We start from the raw sequence: 18,451 nt of genomic DNA, 5'->3' as shown, positions 1-18,451 counted from the left end.
AAGATGCGATCTCCTGCAAATTTCACCTCCTTGGAGCTCCTCCATCTTGCCATAGAAGTTGTACCTCTCGCTGCCCAGGAACACCCCTTCTTCCCCACCTCTGTACCCCACCTCCTCACTGCCCCCCTCACTTCCGTGCCTGGCTCCTACCCACTTGCCTCTTTTTACTTCTCTGCTGAGATCATCTTACAGCGCATGAGCCTCCCCACGATCATTTATTTTTTTAAAAGGCATAATACCTAATTCGTGTTTATAAACACGAGAACATGTATAATTTGTGAAATCAACACCTGTTGGCTACTATTAATATCACCCTCTATTGTTTTTTAAGTACTCCAAGACAAACTTCCTCCTCAGTAAAACAGGCAGTGAATGTGACGTGCTGAGGACAGTGCCTGATGATAATGAATAATACTCAATAGGCGGTCCCGGAATTCACGCTCCTCGCAAACTGCTTTCCCCCATATTTGTCATTATTTAAGAGAAAGATCTCTGCAAATAGCTAAGCGCTTTACCAGGTGGGCCTAGGGTAAACATAAGCTCATGATCACTCCCTGGGAGCTCTCAGCTCTCACATCACCAGTCCATGCAGCTTCCTCTCCCGGCGGGAGCTCGCTCCGTAGGCAGAACGCCCGACCACAGGCCGCCGGCCACACCCCTTCTTCTAACCCCGCCCACCCGCTCCCTACGCGGGCCCCGCCCGCCCGCCCGCTCGCCACGCTGGCCCCGCCCCTCGTCCCAATCTGCGGTGGAGGCCTCGCGAGCTTCCACGTATACATTTCCACGTCTCTCCCCTCAGTCCGAGGAAAGTACATCCGGGTCGCTGGGGCAGGTGCCTCAGGCCCCGCCCCTTCCCCAGCGCTGGCTCCCCACTTCCGGCCACCTCAGGCCTCTCCGCCGGCTTCCTGCGGCTTTTACTATCTGCTTCCCAGGTGGCTTTTGGCGCCGCACCCCCGCTTGCTCCATCGCGGCTGGCTCCTCATCCCCCATCTCACCGAGGCTCGGAGCGACTCGGGCTCAGGCCTGCGGCGCGGTGAGTCCGCGCAGACTCGTCTCCGCGCCTCCGCCGCTGTGTTCAGGCCGCCGCCACCGCCTCGGGATGCCGCGGCCGGGTTCTGCGCCCCGCTGGGCGGCCGCCGCGGGCCGTTGGGGCTGCCGGCTGCTCGTGCTGCTGCTGCTGCTGCTGCTCGTTCCGGGACCCGGCGGCGCCTCCGAGATCACCTTCGAGCTGCCCGACAACGCCAAGCAGTGTTTCTACGAGGACATCACGCAAGGCACCAAGTGCACCCTGGAGTTCCAGGTACTGGGGCTCGGCCGGGGCCCCCGCCCTCGGCGCCGGGAGCGGGAGCGATCTGCGGGTGCTCCCCTCCTGACCTCGTTTCTTCACTCCGGGGCTGAGTCAGGAATCCGCTCTAGGTAGCTGATAGGCTGGGCTTTTGGTTTCCCTCTTCTAAACGTGGACGACAGACATTTAAGACTAGGTAGATATTAAGATATATGAGTTTCAGAAATGCTTTCCGTAGCTGTGATTCCTCCCCCCTTCTCTAATGTTCTTTATTTGAAGGCCATTGGGCTTTCTTTTTTTAAAGACTGTACTTAAAAAAAAAAAAAAATTCATTCCTGTGATCATCACTCCCCACTCTCTAATCCCATCTCTGCTTTAATCAGATGTGAGATGCTGCCAGTACCTAGCCCCATTGCTTTTAAGTTATTTTCATTGTTAGTGGAACTGTTGATTAACGCATCTCTCTCTTTGGAAGAGCATCGTTCTAGGCCAGATGACCATCAAGGTGGTGTAAAAAGAATTGCTGCAATAAATGAGAGGCCCCTTCTGTCTGTGGAAGTATAGTTAAAAAAAAAAAAAAAGCAGCAGCAGCAGCAGCAGCTTTATTTGGTAGAATGTAGTTTAAGTTGGTTAGGACAATCCTTACTCTTGTTTCTATTCCTTTTGGTAGACTTATTTCACGTCTTTGAGCAGCTGTTCGGTGCTAGGTGCTGTGATCAGAACACCGAAGGGTGTTTCTTCGTTCCTGATTCCCCGCTTATCCTACCCTTCTTTTCTTACTTAGTACCTGCTCATTCATCAAAACTGCTTTAAGAGCAGAAATTGCGGGATACACTCTGGTCTTTGGGATCAATGAAGGCCTCCTTTAGGAAGTAATTTTAAGCTGAGTTGTAAAGAATGAGTTGTACATACTTAAATAAGGGGGAAGAGGAAATAGGTTTTGCAAGGACCCTGTGTAACCGATAATTTGAAAACCTTGGAGAAGTCCTATATATTTGGGAATCAGAAGCCAGAAATGGGGGGCAGAGAGGAGGGGGGTCAGCAGGGGCCAAACCACAGAGTACTACAAACAGCACCTGTTACGTGGCAGACAATATGCCAAGCATTTTAGGTATATTAACTCTCAGGCAGCTCGATATGAAATAGGAATATTTTGTATTCCTTTTTTGATGAAGAAACTGATGCTTCCATAGGTTAAAACACAAGGACATAAACGTAGCAAGTAGCAGAATCAGTATGCAGTTCCAGGTTAAACTCAAGACTTACTTTGACCTAGGAGCTTATATAGACATGTACAGTCATTTAATGTTAAATGCAACAGTGAAAGTACACTGTAGCTATCATGGGGCCTTAAAAAAATAACTTTTCTCCCGCCTTCAAAGTTTTAGCTGGACTTATAATCAAATTAATAGAAACAAATTAACAGGAGAAAATGTACAAAGTTTATTACGGATGTATATGCAGGGGTACCACATATGAGACTCGAAACCCAGTGGGCAGTTGAGGCTTATCTGTCATGTTGGACAAAGCAGAAGGTGTGGGCAGGGCCTGGGATTTCAGAGGGGAAATAGACAATTCACAGGTAACCCAGAAAGAGCAGAAGATGTGGCAGACAAATTCCTGCTGGGCAAACCAGGAACAATGGGGAGAGGGTTAGGGAACAAACAGGCTTTGCTAAATTTTTTCCTGCCTTACGTGATAAAGTGAATATGAGGTTCCCCTTCTGAAGCAGGTTTTTTAAGTGAATCTCTTTAGAAAAGGGGTGGGGATGGGGGTCAGCAGGGGCCAAACCCTGCGTAGGAAAAGGGGAGGTAACAGTCTTTTTGAGTCTTTTGTTTCTTAATCAGCTTAAAAATTAATGTTCCAGAAGACACATTCGGGGTGGCATAACTTTGGTGCTGACTGAAGGAGGAAGGATCCTTGGAAATTTAGCTGAGGGGCTGATGTTTGGTCTGAGTCTAGGAGGATAAATAGGAGTTACAAGTCCGCAGGACGAAAAGTGACACCCTAGGTAGATGTGTTACGTTTGTAAGACTAAATTCCAGCAGGCCTGAAATACACCAAGTGATAGTGTTGATTTGTAACTGTGGACCCAACGGCTTTGGGGATAATTTGTACTAGTTTGTTGGCATTTTTTAAATTGATAATAGTGAGATTGATGATTTGCACCTGGTCTCTTTGAGACTACCCAGAGGCTTACCTTATGTGACCAGCAAGGAATAAAATACGTAGCCAACACTCTTTTGGGCTAGTTCCAAGGTGTTCCTTGCACACTTGGTGGTACCTGATCTGGGGGAGAGAGTATTAGTATATGTGTAGCCACACCCCTCACAAGGAAGACAAAGAATCCAAAACCTAACTTCTCCTTGATCTGTTTCTGTGATGTTTTCTTTTCCTATAAAAAACCAGATTTGTAAGTATTGTCATTTTGGGTCCTGTTAACAGGTTTGGATTTTTCTGAGAGGAAATCAAAAGGGGATTTCTGAAAGGAAATGTAATTATCAAAAGGTTTTAAGCAAATGGGGAATGGAGAAGATCGGGAGGTTGCCCCACCTCCAGGAGACATTGGGGAAGGGGAGGCTATTGGCATCTGCACAAGGCAGCACAGTCCCCCCAACAAAGAATTACCTTGCCACAAAGCTGAGAAACACTTGCTTAGAGGGATGAGAGATTGGGCTGTGGGAAGAACTTTCAGTAAATTGTGGCAGTAGTCCTGTCTGGATTGTGGATTAGGAATGGAAAAAATGGGATGAATTTGAGAAAGGCAAAAACATCAAGAGATTCCTTTGATTTAACTGGACTGGTAGGGCCACTTAATATGAGATGATTTCCAGTTTCTATCTTATATGACTAGACAAGTTAAAGGGTTACTATTATCTGAAATGAGAATACTTGTTCGAAAATTTGTTGGAAGAAAAATGGCGTTATTATAAATTCTGGTCCTATTCAGTTTGTTATGTATGTACTTATTTGTTTATTTAAAGTGCAACAGTCAATATGAATTAGGGTATAAAATTATATCATATTTCTTCCCCTCCTCCTTATCCAGAAGAAAAGTTGTTGACTTTTGAGGAGATGGATAAAATGATAACATACTGTTTTTATGTCAAAACATTATGTCTCTAATATTAGTCTTACATATCTTTACAGTTTCCTAAGTGCATAGTTTCATTTAATTATCAAAATGATCTTGTAACATAGTATAGTTACAAGAGGTCATATAAGTAACCCATTCTTCTTTGAAGTTCAAAGTTTGATCTCTGTTCTGCCGATCTAGAATGTTAATAATATGCTAACCAAAGTGTTCAAGCTGGAAAATACAGGCTGGGTCACTCAGTCTTGTGTTGTTTGGGAAACCTCAAACCCATTGTCTCTTCCTCATGAATTCCTACGCAAGTGTATACGTGCACCCTATTTTCTTCTCCTGTCTCCTCCCTCTTCCCACTCTGTTCTTTCTCATATAAGGAGGTCTGTCTTCTCTTTAATCCTTTCCCCCTCTTCTCTGGTGATTGTCCAGTTACTTCAGGAAAAATCTCCCCCTCTTCTCTTCACTTGGAAAATGAAGTTGCCCAAATTGTGACTGATTAAGCATAAGCATTTGAAAATAGCTCCAAAATCCTCTTCAGAAACATGTTATCTATTCCCAGCTTTCCTTTCAATGTACTTGCCCTTAAATACAAACTTTCCAGATAAAAGGACTTTTTGTTTTTATGTTGTTCTGTTTTGTTTTTGCTTTAATCATTAATCATTTCTTTTTCTCTTGGAAACAAGTTTATAAATGATGATAATACTCTTAGAACAGCCGGTAAGTCTATTCAATTTGCATTTTAGTTTAAAACAAAATATGTATCAAAATTCTATGTAACTGACTTGTAAAATAATTTAACACAACCTATTTGTAATTTGGCAATAAAATTTGTTTGAGTTCTATGATGGGGTGTTATGCTAAGGACTGACCTACGTTACTATTTCACTCCTCTATCCATGGGTGTGCTTGGATGATACCAATAGGAGACTACATAAGAAAATTTGCAGAAGAAAAATATTACATGACACTAAGCTTAAGGGTAAAGAGTATGACTTTGGAGCTCAAGTTTCATCTTAACTCATCTCAGTTTGTTAGATGGAAAGGTGAAAAAACCTCTGGTAGGTTTGTTTGAGCGAATTAAATGATATAAGAGATCTACATTAACTAGAATAGTTGTCTGGCTAATTAGCTAGTTCCTTCTCTCCAATCATGAGGAAATTTTTTCAGTTTTTATAAACCTTTAGTTGAACTGAAATCTGCCTTCCCCAGTTCCATCCACTGGTAGAAATAAAAAAAAATGTAAAATTGTCTGTGATAGTAAAAGCCTATAACTTTATTGCCATTTTAATGAGAAGTCTGGTTATTTCTAAAACTTGCTAATTGCAGTAATCTCTAATTTTTTTTCTCTCTCTATAGGTGATTACTGGTGGTCACTATGATGTAGATTGTCGATTAGAAGATCCTGATGGAAATGTGTTATATAAGGAGATGAAGAAGCAATATGACAGTTTTACTTTCACAGCCTCCAAGAATGGGACATACAAATTTTGCTTCAGCAATGAATTTTCTACTTTCACACACAAAACCGTATATTTTGATTTTCAAGTTGGAGAAGACCCCCCTTTGTTTCCCAGTGAGAACCGAGTCAGTGCTCTTACCCAGGTAAATGAAAAGCCAATGATACAGTGTTGGTGTGTGAAACACACAATTTATGTGCATTAACTCTATAAACACAGAATTTTGATTTTTAACACAGTCATTAAGACGTATCTTAACTCTTGTAGTAGATTAGGCATTTCACAGAGAACCTCAGATTTTCAGTGAAGACCAGTGTTAAAGGATTTTATGAACTTTTCAGTGGAAAGAAAATAAGTATTAAAATAGGAGGATTATTTAAGTAGAAACATCAGTGGCAAAGGAAATTTAGGAAGTCTAAACAGCGTTTCAGCATTCTGAAGCATTTTCATGGAGGAATGTTGCTACCATAGCTTTGCTAAGTACCGTATTTTTCGGACCATAAGATGCTCCGGACCATAAGACACACCAGTTTTTAGAGAAGGGAAATGAAGAAAAAAAGATTCTGAAACAAATAGTGTCCTAAAATATTTTATGTGCATTAAAACCCAACATCACAGTCATAAACACATGTAATCAACCCTGTAAAGTAAACAGTAGCATTTAGAACCATTTTAGAGCCGGGCAAGCACACAGAGACCACACAGAGCCGGGCAAGTAAAAAAACTTTTTTTTTAAAGTATATGTGTAGGCTATATTTGGACCATAAGACGCAGGGACTTTTTCCTCCCACTTCTGGAGGGAAAAAAGTGCATCTTATGGTCCGAAAAATACGGTAGTTATTAATATAACTAGATGCAAAATGATGCCTTAATTAATATATAAAGCAGTGTTTTTCAACCTTTTTTGGGCAAAGGCACACTTGTTTCATGAAAAAAATCACGAGGCACACCACCATTAGAAAATGTTAAAAAATTTAACTCTGTGCCTATATTGACTATATATAAAGTAATTCTCTTGAATAGGAATCAAATAAACACAAAGAAAGTACTTTATAATTTATTATGAAATATTAAGTAAACAAAATAGTGAAAAATTATAAAATTCTTGTCTTGTCTGCACCTACGGCACACCAGGCAACATCTCGCGGCACACTAGTGTGCCGCGGAACAGCGGTTGAAAAACGCTGATATAAAGATACCACAGGTGGGTTTTTTTTTTGTTTGTTTGTTTGTTTTTACCAATATTTATGTTCTTCAAGCTACTGATACAATAATTTTTGCTGTAACTTAAGGAAAAATATTAAAAGATTAATAAGTCATCTAACAAAAATAGTTAAGGAAGCTAAATTGGGTTTTATTTTGAAGAATAGCTTAATGAGAAAAAGATAGCAAAATAAATTTAAAGTCAGTGAACAGGTACTGTTCAGCTGCTGAAAGGGCTAATTTAGTTCTAGTTCAAATACAGTATGAGCTCAGATACTTAATTAGGTATTCAAAGGAATTATTTAACACCTCCTTGTTAAAACCTTAAACTAGTATTTCATTGTTCCCACATTTCTTGGCAAAATTATATGATAATAGAGGCAGTTTTTAAGAATGTGTAAGAAGCCCTAGTCGGTCTGGCTCAGTGGATAGAGCATTGGCACTCAGACTGTAAGATCTGGGTTCAGTTCTGGTCAAAGGCACATACCGTGGTTGCAAGCTCAATCCCCGGTCCTGGTCGGGGTGCATGTGGGAGGCAACCAGTAGATGTGTCTCTCACATTGATGTTTCTATCTCTCCCTCTCCTGCTCTCTCTGAAAATCAGTGGGAAAATATCCTTGGGTGAGGATTAACAACAATAACAAATTAATAAAATAAAGTAAAAAAAGATAGTTTTACTAAATTACCATTTTTTAACCAGTAATAAAATGCTGGATCTAGAGTAGGCAGTAAAACCACTGCTAAAACCCTCAAGTGGAAGGCAGATGAGATACCTTATAATGGGTAGATAGGACTGTTATCACTAAATCTAATGATATTTCACAAATAGAGAGGTAACTAGACAGTGTCTCTGATAATAGACAGTAGCAGAATACACAACATTGCCTATGCTATGTTCCCACTAAGAACAGTACACCTGAATCCCATCAAGTCTCTAGTACCAACTACTAGTTTATAAGAAATACAAAGACTGTAAGAACACCATGGAAATACAATTACCAAAATTTAGAAAGTGGGAAATGCTACAGGAATTGAGGCCTTAATTTCTTCAATAAATGGATGAGAAAGGAAAAAAGGGAGAGAACCAAAAGATTAAAGATGACCTAACAGACCTATCTATTGTACCAAATTATTGTGTTGACATTGTTTGGACTCTGACTTGTAAACAACTTTTGAGGTGTTTGGGGAAATTTGAATGCTAATTTTATGTCCTTTATAATAAAATCCTAATATGCAAATAAACCGACTGGCAGAACGACTGGTCACAACGATGCGCATTGACCACCAGGGGGTAGACGTTCATTGCAGGAGCTGCCCCCTGGTGGTCAGTGCGCTCCCACAGGGGGAGCACTGCTCAGCCAGAAACTAGGCTCATGGCTGGTGAGCACAGAGGCAGTGGCAGGAGCCTCTCCCACCTCCTCAGCAGCACTAAGGACCCCTCATCGGATATCTCCCAAGGGGCCAGGCTGAGGGACCCCCACCAGTGCACAGATTTCTTGCACTAGCCATCTAATTTGATATAAAAAAACTATTTTTAATTACTTTGTATTATACTGGTAATGCTACTGAGGTTATATTTTTTAAAGTGTTACTTTTCAGAAATAAATATAAAGTATGAAGTATAGCTAAAATAATAAAATACCTTGGGTTTGTTTTAAAATAATTGGAGTAAGGAGGAAAATTGGTGTGGAATATAGATGGAATAAAATTTGCCATGTGTTAATAATTATTGACATAGAGGTTCATTGTTCTATTCTCTATATTTTTGAATATGTATGAACATTTTCACTTTAAAAGTGTAAGGAAAAGAAAGGAAACAACACTTTCTGAAAAATTATACTTAATCTATTTTCTCTAATACAGCTGTGTTCTTAATCCATACCCATGGTCAGGCTTCAAGGAATCTTTAAACTTTCTGAATTTGTGTTAAGTCTTTGCTTTTATGCATATTTTCCAGGGGAAGAATCATTAGACCATGTATTTTGAGGATACATAGAAAGCAAATAAATGCTAAAGCACTTCTCTAGCCTCTTATCACAAATTAGAAATCATTTTAGCACCAGTTTGCTAAATCTTTCATTCCTAGGGGCCAAACTAAAACAAGAACAGCAAAAATATTTGAATATCTAATAGGTAAATTCAATCTGTAGATCTCATAATTTTCTACTTTTTTTGTGTTTTTTTTATTTTTATTGTCTAAAGTTTCATGTATGTCTCCTTTTTTCCCAGTTGACTTCCCACTCCCACCCCCCAGCCATTCTCACCCTGGACAAGCCCCCACCACCCTAAGTGTCTGTGTCCATTGGTTATGCTAATATGCATTCTTACAAGTCCTTAGGTTGCTCTCTAACCACCCCCTCCCACCATTTGTCTCTAGATCTATTCTTATTCATCAAATATAATTTTCTACTTTTTAAAAGTATATTTAATGGAATATTTTTATGATTATTCCTTTTATACATACTTTGGTAGAACTTTTTAAAATATTTTATTTTCTAATGTCTACATTCCTTTTTTACAATTAAGACCAACTCTGATTTTTAAAATTCTTAATATCTGTTTTGTGATGTAAAATAAGTATAGTATAATAAAGCATGTATTTCATGACCAGGATTAACTTTTAGAGTAAAAAATATTAAGCTCTGTTATACAAAAAAAAATTAGACATTTAACCCTTAAAAGGTAAGGTGTCACCCGGTTTCCCATTCCTCATGGGCTTTCAGAGCCTGCCCTCTCCGGGAAAGGACTGAGGGTTGGCCCGCAGGCTATTGGGGCTTGCGGGTTGGGGTCAGCTCTTGCATTAAGTGTCTGCCCCCTGGTGGTTCATTCTGCTGTTTGGTCAATTTTCATATTATCCTTTTATTATATAGGATTGGTCATATTTACTGAGCAACTCAGTTGGTTGGACATCATCCAGTGTATGGAGAGGTTTCTGGTTCGATTCCCAGTCAGGGCACATGCCTGGATTGTGGGCTTGATCCCTGATGGGGTACAAACACGAGGCAGCCAAACATTGTTAAGATCTCTCATTGATGTTGCGCTCTTCTTTCTCTAAAAGTCAATAAACTGTTCTTTTTCTTTTTTATTTATTTACTTTCAGTATATATATATATTTTCTATTGTTTTCAGAGAGGAAGGGAGAGGGGAAGAGAGAAACACCAGTGATAAGAGAGAATCGTTGATCAGCTGCCCCCTGCATAACTCCTAATGGGGATTGTGCAGGGGGCACGTGGCCTTGACTGGAATCAAGCCTGGGACCCTTCAGTCTGCAGGCTGGTGTTCTATCCACTGAACCAAACCAGCTAGGGCAAACTGTTCTTTAAAAAAAAAAAAAAAAAAAAAAAAAGTAAGATGAAGGCTTACAAACTGATTACATGGTGAAACTGAAACTTGTATCCCATTGAGAGCATTTATATTAGTTTGGTTGATTAGTATGAGGGAAAAACTTATTTAACAAATTGGTAACTTTTTTTTTTTTAAGTATTCTGGCCTATTTTCAGATTCACCTATTTTTAAAATAGATAAATAACTTTTGATTAACAATCTATCTTTATGCCATACTTGGTTTATATTTGTGTATATTCTTCCTAGAGGCCGGGTGCATGGAATTCGTGCATGGGTACTGTCCCTAGGCCCGGCCTGTTATCAGGCCATCTTCCCTGGCTGCCAGCAGCCGGCCCTGCCCCCTGCTGCCACCCACCCCCCAGTTTCCCATTCGCCATCAGGCGATCGGAGTCTGCTGGCCGTGGGGAAGAACTGAGAGGTTGGCTGTTCCTGCCCGATCGCCATCCCTGTCCCCCAACACCGGTTGCCCTCTGTGTGGGGCAACCAGCAGAGTGGAGGCCTTGGCCTGGTCCCACCCACATCTGTTACCACCCACCCCCTGCTCCCCGTTCCCCATGGGCTATCAGAACCTGCCTTTTAGGGGAAGGGACTGAGAGGTTGGCCCGCAGGCGATTGGGGCCTGCAGGCTGTGGGCAGCTCTTGCGTTGAGTGTCTGCCCCCTGATGGTCAGTGTGGATCATAGTGACCGGTCGTTCTGCCGTTTGGTCAATTTGCACATTAACCTTTTATTATATAGGATTGGTCATATTTACTGATACACTCAATTTCTTCTTCCTAATCTTTCCTTTTTAAGGAATCTGGGTTTGAAATTTTATAGCCACAAACCTTAACTGATAAGTATTTCTGCTGCTGTTAGCTTAGTGTTCCGTCCCTACAGATGCCACAGCTGTAACATTTTAGTTTGGGGCAAGCAGCTGCTTTATGGAATCTCTAACTTTACCAGTTGTACTAGTGGGAACGAGTAAAGAGTTGCATTGCCAGGACCTCTGACATAACTGTGAATGTTAATGAAATGAGAAATTAAAAACGAAAGATGGAGTGTACAGAAAATATTAAACATACTAACTGGAAATATTTTTCTTTAGATGGAATCTGCCTGTGTTTCAATTCATGAAGCTCTGAAGTCTGTCATTGACTATCAGACCCATTTCCGCTTGAGAGAAGCTCAAGGCCGAAGCCGAGCAGAGGATTTAAATACAAGAGTGGCCTATTGGTCAGTAGGAGAAGCCCTAATTCTTCTGGTGGTTAGCATAGGGCAGGTATTTCTTCTGAAAAGCTTTTTCTCAGATAAAAGAACCACCACAACTCGTGTTGGATCATAACTACGTTTTGGGAATTGATGCACCATTGCCACTGTAATATTGCTGTCCTCTAATTAATTTTAGGTAACTGAAGAACTGAATATTGGCAACATTTTAAAAACCTTACTCATATACTTGTTTGGGGGAATACACAATGCATATCCCAAACTGTGGAAAGGACACCTTTTTTTATTTGTAAAGGTATAAAAACCTTGGGACTTACTTTTGGGCTACCCGTGTTAAATATTCAGCACCAGTGATCTCTTTTCTTGCTTGTTTATATCCATTCTTCGCACACTAAACTTTGGTATTTTGATTCCTTTTTGCCATTTAAAATTACTTTTCTTATAGGTAGCGAATATTTTTAAAACCTTCGATTTAATATCTACATGTGTTATGGAGGAAGAAAATTGCCTTTTAATTGTTTATAGTAAATTAGATTTTGTTTTTCAGAAAACCAAATGTGACTCATTATAGCCCAAGCCCTATTCTGCACTGTTTAATCTTCATGGGGGGAAAATGTACCATAGAAATGTTTGTTAATATTGGTATAATTTTAAATTGATATATCATGGTATAACTTATTTTTCACTAGCTTGGAAAAGGTCAGATTTTTGGTTTTGGGGTTTATTCTATGATTTATAACCAGATATGTTATTTTTTTCATAAAGATATTCTTAGCACATAGAAAATAGTATGTTTCAGTAGCGTAATAGAGTTTTCAAGCCTTAAAAATCAGATTGTCATACCAGTTAGAATAAATACAGAATAATTTAAGGTACTACATTGTCTTATAGGGTAGGGACAAATGAAATAAGAATTTTATTGAGTTATCTGCACCCATTACATTTTCGTTGCTTTTACAAAGAAAAAAGGTGATCTGTTTCATTTAAACATTTAAGTGGCTCGTTCTTGCCATTATGTGGCTTTAATGTTTTTGAGTCATTTCCAGCTTAAATTGATAGTAGTAATATTAGTATTGTAAAAGTGCCATACATTTAATCTCAGTAGGTGTGATGCACTGAGAAGTTAGTTTTCTTGGATTTTTTTTTCTTTCTCTTTCCCTTTTTTATTCTTTTTTTGTCTTGTATATGTAATTTGTATAATTTCTGGTTAGCATCCCAAAGATTTAAAAATTTAGAATGCTGTGTGTTTTTTATTTGATTGTACTGCATTTAATGAATATTAAATAGTGCATATTCTGTACACTATATGGTTTAGAATGTGTTTGTATTTTATAACTTATATAGATTGAGCTGACTGGAATAAGGTTTTGTTCTAAGATAGAGTACAAGATACTGTAAAATTGTATAGATGTTTAAAGCTTTTTTGCTATAAAGAAAAATAATGCAACTACTTTTTGCCATGCCTCCTTTCAGTGGTAAGTGCTGAAAAAGACTCATATTTAAAGCCAGAAGTCTTGATCTAGCATCTTGAAGGGGTTCAAGAATCTGGAGAAGGCACTGTATGTAAATTAATAAAGAGTCCAGAGACGAAACATAATTTTGGAAGGTATTTTGGAGAGCCAGAGAAGACTAGGCTCAAGGAATCAAGTTCTTCTGTCTCTCTGGGTCCCTTGCTTTTTATTAACACAAATTGTCCTAAAGCAAGGTAGATATACATATCAAAAGCCAAGGTTTAGTATACCTAGGTTTTGTTGGATTGGAGGAACTGCCTTGGCTGTTCAGATGTTTGGCCAGAAGGAGGCTATAACATAGAGATTGAAATGCCCTCAGCTGTCTGACAGCAAGCAATCATTTATGCATCCTTTTCAGGTTTGGGGAAACGCCCTCAGCCATTCCAGATGATTCAGCTCTGCTGACATGATGGAATTATTGTATAGATTTTGATATGTGGTGCCATGGAATACTGATTGGATAGCAATTCTAATCACCACTACAGACTAAAAGATAACTCAATTTTCAACTGTCTTTAAATGCATATATACGTATATTACTGCATGTAAAAGCAAAAGGAATTAAAGTTGTCAAGCTGGTTAATTTCAAATGCTGCAATGTAGTAAGGGATAAACATGTTTTCAACTTTAACCCTTTAATTCTAAAAAATGTTAAGACCAAATAACTAACCCTTAATATCAGATTAAAAACTGAAGATTTTGCAGTTTTATCATTTGTATTCTTATGTGAGAGTTGTCTCACAGCTTTATAAGTGTCCCTCTATATTTAGATTTGGAAATTTTTAATACTAATGTTAATGTGATTCATAAGCATGGGTGTGTCTTAAATGTCCTTTCTGGTTATCTGTCTGCTCTGTTTTGTTCAGATACTTAGACCATAAGTAAGCAGAGTCAGGTACCATTAGTGTGCTAAGTTTGGCATAAATAATGCAGTGATTTCATCTGTGCCTATCAGAATTTCATAATATTAGACTATTGCTACAAATAATTTTTGATGAAACTATTGAGATATATTAATATGTTTGAAATCACCACTGTTACCTGCCGTAGAAAATAGTACAGGCTTAGTAGTCTAATCTGTATGTAGCTGGTTAATGTTTGATGGCTGCCTATACTCAACTGGGTATGTATATATAAATGAGAAAGTACAGATTTAGCCAGACATGTGTTAAGTAAACTTTTTTATTCCTCCTATATAATTTGTAGCTCATTTTTTTCCTTTAATTCTTTCATAAATTGATGCAACAGTTTGAATTTCTCAAATATTTATATTAGAACATATGGTTCAGAATATTTAAACATTATTAGCTGTATATATTTTTAAAGTAGACTAAATAATGGAAAAGGACTTTGATATACAAGTGTATCAAATGAATACTTAAATTTCAACTGTGAAGATACATTATAAGATTACTTTGCTAATCTAAATATTCTTTTTACTATTAAAAGAAATAAATGGTGTGTGGTAATTACTTTACTTCTGGCTTGATGCTCATCAACTTTGAAAATACAATGAACTAAAAGCAATTCTATTCTTTTAGATTTCACTTAAATCTCTGTCCTGTCCATGTTTGCTTAGTTTATAAATGTGTAACATTGATAGTTAAATAGGACAAAGCTAACCCTATGGCTATTGATTTCAAAAATTAAACAAATTAATATATAAATAAATCAGAGAGGCTTTTTAGTTACTTTTGAAAAGAAAAACAAATTTCTCTAAATAGATATTGGTTCTGTAGGGTTGCACCAATCAGTTCTTGTAGAATTAAAAAAAAAAAAAAAAAAATTGACTTGTTTCTGTCAGGATTTAAGCTCCTTATGAACTTTTTAGAGGCCTGGTGCATAAATTCGTGCACCTGTGGGGTCCCTCAATCTGGCCTGCTGGGATCAGGCTGAAACCAGCTCTCTGACATCCCCCAAGACATCCCGGATTGTGAGAGGGCAGTTCTCAGGTGATGTACCCTGGAATCGGGCTCCCTCCTCTCTGGTTCTGGGTGTGTCACCCGAGAACTGCCGCTGCCAAGAGACCGCAGCTCGGCAGCTCCTGTGTTTGGCATCTGCCCCCTGGTGGTCAGTTCGCATCATAGCTACTGGCTGTTCAGCCAGTTGCTTTGGCTTTTATATATGTGTGTGTGTGTGTGTGTGTGTGTGTGTATATATATATATATATAATCACTCTGTGGCTACAAAAATGTATTCCACAGAGTGATTATTTATTTGGTATTTCATCAAAACATCTTGGACCGACCAAGAAAAAATAAATGAAGAGAAAGTTCGTAATATACTACTTCCCTTTTACAAAAAGATCTACATTATGTGTTCTTATTTTCACTAATGAAGAAATCCAAAAAGGATTGTCTTTTTATGAGAAACTAGAGGCCTGGTACACGAACTTTGGCCTGTGCCCTCTTGCAATCTGGGAGCCCTAGGGGGATGTCTAACTGACGGCTCTGTGGGGAGTGGGCCTAAGCTGTCAGACATCCTTAGCACTGCCATGGATGCAGGAGAGTCTCCTGCCACCGCCACTGCACTCCCCAGCAGTGAGCCCGGCTTCTGACTGAGAGGGGCTCCTCCTGTGGGAGTGCACTGATCACCAGGGGGCAGCTCATACATTAAGCATCTGCCCCCCTGGTGGTCAGTGTACATTATAACGACCAGTTGTTCCACCGTTCTGTTGATTTGCTTATTAGCCTTTTATTATATAGGATGGTGAAAATAGCATTCAGCAGCAGTTTTGCAGGGAGCCATTATAGAGGCAGCATGCACCCTGAGCAGCATGCGTGGCACTACTTTCGTTATATGTTCATGTTATTTTTGGTTTTATGTGTTTAGTACATTATTTTTGGGGATCTGGGAATGCTTAAAATTTTTCCCAGGTAAATTAATGGTAATTGCTTCTTTTCTTTACCCCATTTATACTTAGGAAAGGTTTCATAGGAACACTCAGCTTTCACATAGAACAGGAAACCTGTACCACCGCTAAACTGCCTTATTTTTTAAAATATATTTTATTGAATTTTACAGAGAGGAAGGGAGAGGGATAGAGTTAGAAACATCGGTCAGCTGCCTCCTGCACGCCCCCTCCTAGGGATGTTCCCGCAACCAAGGTACATTCCCCTGACTGAAATCGAACCTGGGACCCTTCAGTCTGCAGGCCGATGCTCTATCCACCAAGCCAAACCAGCTAGGGCTAAACTGCCTCATTTTTAACCTTTTTAAATTTCTTTCTTTTAATTCTCACCCAAGAATATTTTTTCCATTGATTTTTAGATAGAGTGGAAGGAAAGGGGAGAGACAGAGAGAGAGAGAGACATCTATGTGAGAGAGACACATTGACTGGTTGCCTCCCATGCCCCGACCTGCAGCTGGGGGTCAAGCTTGCAACTGAGGTATATGCCTGTGTCCTTGACCAGAACCTTTCAGCCCGTGGGCTGACACTAGCCACTGAGCCAAACTGGTTACGGCTCTTTGCATTTCTTCTGAAAGTTTGGGTGAAAGGCAGTTTAGCCTACAGTTTCTTAAAAAGCTCTTAGTTGTCAAGCAAATTAACCTAGACTGTATAATGCCAAGTTGCCTCAAGTTTTTTCTTTACCTTTATAAGTAGTCATAGGAGACTTTCTGGTTTCTGGGCACAATCCTATGATATAAAAAAATAAAAGTAAATAGTGAGGGTGAGGACAGGATTAGGGGGGATAAGCACATAATGCCTTAATTAATAAAGGGGGGGAAAAACAATGCAAAAAAAAACAAAAAAAAAAAAAACTTATATGCATTGCCCATGGGCACAGAAAATAGGATGATGAAGTCCTGGGGTGGAGGAGAAACCAGCTGTTGGTGGTCAAGGGAAAAAAATGGAGGACATCTGTAATACTCTCAACAATAAAAATAAAAACAGTAAATAGAGATTAACATTTATTGAATGCTTACTCTGTGCCAGGTGTGCTAAATACTTTACTTGTATTGATACATTTCATCTTTGCGATAGTCCTATGAATCAACAAATTCCCATTTTACAGCTGAGAAAACAGAGGCACAGAGAGGTTAGGAAACCTGCCCCATATAACAGTAATTAGTAGTATCTGAATACAAACATTGCAGTCTGGCTCCAGAGCTCTCTTTTTTTTACCCACTATGCAGTATTGCCTTACAAGCACTAATTAAAGGATAGATTTATGAAGGCTTACCTATCTTAATTTCAGGGTAGCTCAATATCTGTTTAGTGCTTTAACGTCAAGTTCAAATCATGGTTGCATGACTTCACACAAATGATTTTTTAACAGTATGTTTTTTCATCTATTAAGGTGATATCTACTATAATGATAAAATAGCAAGTTGTTTATAAAATAGGATCAGTGCCTATCATATACAAGCATTTAACAGTAGTTATATTTTTATCATTGGTCCAATTCTGGTTTCTTGTTCTTTTGTTTCTGAAGTTCTTACTTTGGCCTCTACTTATATGGTTCTCTCTTTTTTTAAAAAAAAATATATATATATATTTTATTGATTTTTTTAATAGTGAGGAAGAGAGAGGGTTAGAGAGCCAGAAACATCTATGAGAGAGAATTATCGATCAACTGCCTCTTGCACACCCCCTACTGGGGATGTGCCCACAACCAAGGTACATGCCCTTGACCGGAATCGAACCGAGGACCCTTCAGTCCACAGCCAACGCTCTATCCACTGAGCCAAACAGGTTTTGGCTACTCATATGGTTCTTAAGTAGTATATAACACAATATGAAAATGTTTGAACATATATCATGTATATAATAGTCTGTTAAAAGTTTTAAAAATGAGTAAGATAGTCTGACCTCCAGGAATATAACTTAATTGGGGGAGGCAGGCAGGACATCTATATGAGCAACGAATGCTTTATAAGGAATGAAGCAGAATGGCCTTGGAAGGGGCTAAGGCTTTTACAGGGTGCTACAGGAGGAAGAAAATATATAGGTCGAAAGACTTACATCCCAAAAAGTTTAACTTTGTCTACCCACAGGGGGGGGGGGGGGGCTGTGGTTGGCTAGCTAGGTCAGCAATTGAGTAGAGTAAATGCTAATTCAGGGATAGGGACTATTAGCCTGTCCCCATTGCTACAGGTGGGACAAACATGTTCTTTAACTTCGTTAACAATAAAGTGATGATCTCTGAACTTCTCCACCTCAGTTGTTTCCAAATTCTGGAGCATGTTACCCCTAAACTATCAAATGTGCAATTTTTCAGTCTGCGTGTTTTGATTTTTATCTATTGTACAAGATGTCATCATTAGAAATTATCCCATTCCTTGCTGAAATCGAGATTATACCAGAAGTAACACTGGTCTAGCATAATCTGTTTTTAGTGCTGTTATTTGCTA

At 39.2% G+C, this 18,451-nt stretch overlaps 1 protein-coding gene across 1 annotated transcript in view; it reads left to right on the top strand.

The window, feature by feature from the left end:
• Nucleotides 1-801: 801 nt before the first annotated feature.
• LOC118702792 (TIR domain-containing adapter molecule 2) overlaps nucleotides 802-18,451 on the top strand; it is a 39,811-nt gene continuing 22,161 nt past the window's right edge. The window contains exons 1-3 of the mRNA XM_036409165.2: nucleotides 802-1,300; nucleotides 5,730-5,975; nucleotides 11,464-11,591. Of these exons, the coding sequence (XP_036265058.1) occupies nucleotides 1,100-1,300; nucleotides 5,730-5,975; nucleotides 11,464-11,591 (575 nt within the window). The 5' untranslated portion in view covers nucleotides 802-1,099. The remainder of the gene's footprint in view (nucleotides 1,301-5,729; nucleotides 5,976-11,463; nucleotides 11,592-18,451) is intronic.

The sequence above is a fragment of the Pipistrellus kuhlii genome, unplaced genomic scaffold (assembly GCF_014108245.1).
Source record: "Pipistrellus kuhlii isolate mPipKuh1 unplaced genomic scaffold, mPipKuh1.p scaffold_m20_p_4, whole genome shotgun sequence".
Taxonomy (NCBI): Eukaryota; Metazoa; Chordata; class Mammalia; order Chiroptera; family Vespertilionidae; genus Pipistrellus; species Pipistrellus kuhlii.
Note: the sequence above shows the minus strand (reverse complement) of the source record. Positions and strands in the feature narration are given on the sequence as shown.